The 3,728-nt window shown below is 48.2% G+C and overlaps 1 protein-coding gene across 1 annotated transcript in view; it reads left to right on the top strand.

The window, feature by feature from the left end:
• LOC104538281 (phosphoinositide-3-kinase-interacting protein 1-like) overlaps nucleotides 1-2,585 on the top strand; it is a 5,107-nt gene extending 2,522 nt beyond the window's left edge. The window contains exon 4 of the mRNA XM_010181426.1: nucleotides 1,969-2,585. Coding sequence (XP_010179728.1) covers nucleotides 1,969-2,176 — 208 coding nt within the window. The 3' untranslated portion in view covers nucleotides 2,177-2,585. The remainder of the gene's footprint in view (nucleotides 1-1,968) is intronic.
• The last annotated feature ends 1,143 nt before the right edge of the window (nucleotides 2,586-3,728 follow it).

The raw sequence follows: 3,728 nt of genomic DNA, 5'->3' as shown, positions 1-3,728 counted from the left end.
GGAATGTGTGAACACCTGGAGACCCAACTAGGTCTAATGAAAAGGCAGATAGAAGCTTATGTGTTGATGTGGCACACTGGGCAAGAGTTTCGGTTGTTGCAACGAGGAAAGAACTATTTAAGAGTTAATCTCATTCTTCTCCATTTCACCCATCAATGTGGTATTTTGTCCTATTTGAAGTTTCAAACTGCCCTCTTATTTTTGGGGGTTTTTTTTGTGTGCGTGCGCGCACAGTGCCTTGATGTGGCTTTCTCAGATGTATCCAGGGGAGCTGAATTTTACGCAAGAGCTGGAGAGAGCACATGAGAGGTGCCCACACAGGAAGTTTGTTTCGTGATCAGAAAGAGAACAATCCTTCCAGCAGGCCACCTGTTCCCTGGTTTCTGTAGTCTAGCAAGCTTTAGAAGAAAAACAATTGCCAAATGCTTTCACTCATGCATGGTATCCTATAAAACTGAGTATCAAGTAGCACATTTTTTTGTGAAATGAAGTTAATTTTACCAAAGCTCTTGTATACTTTGAGGTCAGTTTTCAGTCACGCTTAAGTTATGATTCGTTCAGCCACTTAACTGCGTTGGGCAGCAGTGTTTCTGTAGCTCAGCAGCGTTTGAGGTTAGTGGTAACAGCAAGCAGCTCAGTTGTAAGAGAGGGCAGGATTAACAAACAGCAGCGAATGTCGCTGCAGCAAGTGAAGGCCCAGGCTCCCTCCTCTGGGAGGGCTTGTTCTGTATTTTGGCTGTTCGACAGCAGTCTGACACAACCAAGCAGAAGGAGCCCTTTCCCAAGCTGGGACATGTCCTTATGTAAGTGTTTATAATAAATGCCGACAGAAAAAAACAAGAGGGAGGAGTGTTACATAAGGGGCAAAACACAGAGCGCTGCTTGTCGAGGAATCCGATTTGAGGTGTCACTTCAGAGAATGCTGTCTCGTGTGCTGGCAGGAACGGCAGCCACTGCTGCACGCTTGTAGGCAGCTTTGAAAAGCAGCCAAAATGCTTATGTGCTGACAGGAAACCTTAGCAGCTCTGCCTGGTTGGGATCACAAGCCCCAGAAGGAGCGAGTGGTTCCTTTCCCACCTCGCTCCTATCTTTCGGGAAGAAGCAATAGACTGATGTCGAGCTTTGCCCAAATGCAGCTTTACTTCTTCAGTCCCAGAGAGCTCACGGCAGGGCTGTAGTGCACGTTTATTGTTTCTCTCTCTCCTTGCATGTGCAAGCTGGCAGGTTTGGGTAGGTGTGGTGAGAAACTTTTAATTGGTTTAGCAGCGTTTGGTATACATAGCTTTTCTGGAGACAACATGCTATTAATGCTATCCGTTTTTAAAGCAAGACAGTTCTTCCTCAGTACAAATTACAGAGGTGTCGCCTCCCTTAGCAACAGGCTGAAGAATGAGGTAGGTTTGAGGAGTTGGTTGTGGTATTAAGCTCTTAGCTCCAGCCGCAGAAAGCAGGGCCAGCTCTGAAGTAAGCTTTAATACTTTCAGTAACAGCTTAATTTGCTACACAGGTTTGTTTGCTGCAACAAAAGGCAGAATCTGTCACCACCTCCAGTGTTTGTTTCTGTCAGATGGAGCAGTTATGGAAGCTGGCTTGCACAGCAGTGGGCTCTGTGCTGTCTCACTGCTCCCCTGGGCCTGCACCAGGCAGTGCTGTGGGACTGTGAGATGTAAGGAGACGTTTGCCTATGGTTTGAAGGAGAAGCCTGGTCATCATTTAGCTGTAGCAATGTCAGTGAATAAGACAGTTTATGAGGGAGGGACAGACTTCACTTGGCTGCTTGTTTTATTTAAGGGTGCTCAGAGAGATCCTCTGCATACAACAGGGAATGTTTTGGGCCCTTTGTACACAGCTGAAACATCTGTGTAAGAGCAGGGTCCTGTCTTTTCTACTGTATTACCTTTACTGCGACTCTGCCTCCGAACAGTGGCACTCACCCCATACACATATATGTTTATTTTTTTAATCTAGGGGGAAAGACCTGAAGGAAAAGCATGAACAGAAAGTTTATGAGCGTGAGATGCAGCGCATCACACTGCCACTCTCAGCGTTCACCAATCCTGCCTGTGAGCTTGTAGATGAGAACACAATTGTGGTGCACACCAACGAGACGCCTGTGGAGGACACGCACGATGGCAGTGGCCCGCTCATGGAGCAGGCGGGTACTCCTGGTGCCTGAGCAGCTCGGGCAGGAGCAGTACAGGCTGAGCAAAGCCTCCAGCTTCCCACTGTGAGTGCAGGGGTTGTGTGTGTTCATTTCTATTTTGTTTTCTTTTTGATGAAAGCCAGGGGAAGATGATGCAGAGGGACAGAGGGGCTATTCATCACAGTCTGTTTGAGGGACACCATTCAGTGCATGACCAGCTGGGGACTGGTGTGGTGGACCCTGCAGCTTCCTCCCACCTATCTCCATGGCGTGCCAAGGAGTTGGGGGGGATGATGGCCAGGCTCACAACTGGCCACAGATCCCATAGCCCAGAGTGTGGTCCTGGCTTCCTCTTCTTTCTGTTCCTTTCCTAGTTTAACGGTGTGCACTGTTACTTAAGTTTCAGCCTGGAACCCCAGGAGGGAGCAGTACTGCAGGGACTGAGGGGAACTTCACATTAAGACTTAGCTCGATAATTACACTCTGATTATAGCTCCTGCCTTTTCGCTTTAGAGAGTGAGCTGGAGATGTCCAGAATCCTGCTACTGGATCAGTTTTTTTTCCAAGGAAGAGTTTATTTGATGGATGGCTTTGGCCTGGAGCAGTATGTTTAGCCCTAGTGTCAATTTGGAAAAGCTCTTCTCAAGCTCTTGACAAATCCAGGTCTTCCAGGGCTGCGGCCGTATCTCCATTCCCCTGTGGTGCTACATGCACAGCCACATTGTAGGTGTCCAGGTGATCTGTGCCTCCTCCCCGCTCACATGGGTCAGGAGACCAAAGGCCAGCAGCAGATAGTTGTGGAGTGAAGAAAACAACCTGCCCTTCAGTTACCTACAGCAGGTTGAGCTCTGAGGATAGGTAACATCCTCTTCACAGTTCCCTTGGCTTTCTATAGTGGCAGCTCTGGACAGAGTGGCCAAGCCAGCTGTGGAGGTCACCCTGGTCACAATGCAGCAGCTCTTGCCCTAAGGGCAGGACAGGGCAGCTGTTCTTGCAAGATCCTGAAGCATCAACACGGCTCCTGGCCCAGCCTCCTTCACACACACACACACACACACAGCTTGAGCAGCAAGACTACTTACGGAGCCTGGCCCTATTGGAGAGAGGTTTTGTAACAACTTTTATTAGCATTTCAGGGGGTTTGGAAGGAGTGGTTGCTGCAGTGTCTCCCAGACAGCACCAAGGCAAGGCCAGTTCAGGGAACCATCCATCCCCGCCTCTGGGGATTCAAGCCATTCAAGTAAGTCTTCTCGCCATCTGCTTTATAGCTGTGGGCCTAACAGGGAGCAGCACTTGGCAGCGGGGGTTTTAGTGTTAAAGTTTGATTCAGAAAAGGGAAATGTTTTATTTTTAAATGCCTTTGAATACCATTTCTTTGTAAAATGTTTTAAATACCTCATTATGAGAAGGTGCAGATTGTGCTACCTTGTATTAAAGCTTAAAAGAAAAATGCTCTGAAGACCCGTGTGGACTGTTGCTCATCTGTACATTCCTCCTGCCAGAGCGGTGTCCTTTTGCTTGTTGCAGACTTGGAGTTGAGAAGTGAAGATGCCACTTCAGTTTGCTAGGCCCAAAGGTAAATCCC

Source organism: Mesitornis unicolor, unplaced genomic scaffold (genome assembly GCF_000695765.1).
Source record: "Mesitornis unicolor isolate BGI_N332 unplaced genomic scaffold, ASM69576v1 scaffold17093, whole genome shotgun sequence".
Classification (NCBI taxonomy): domain Eukaryota; kingdom Metazoa; phylum Chordata; class Aves; order Mesitornithiformes; family Mesitornithidae; genus Mesitornis; species Mesitornis unicolor.
This window is presented reverse-complemented; position numbering and strand designations above follow the sequence as displayed.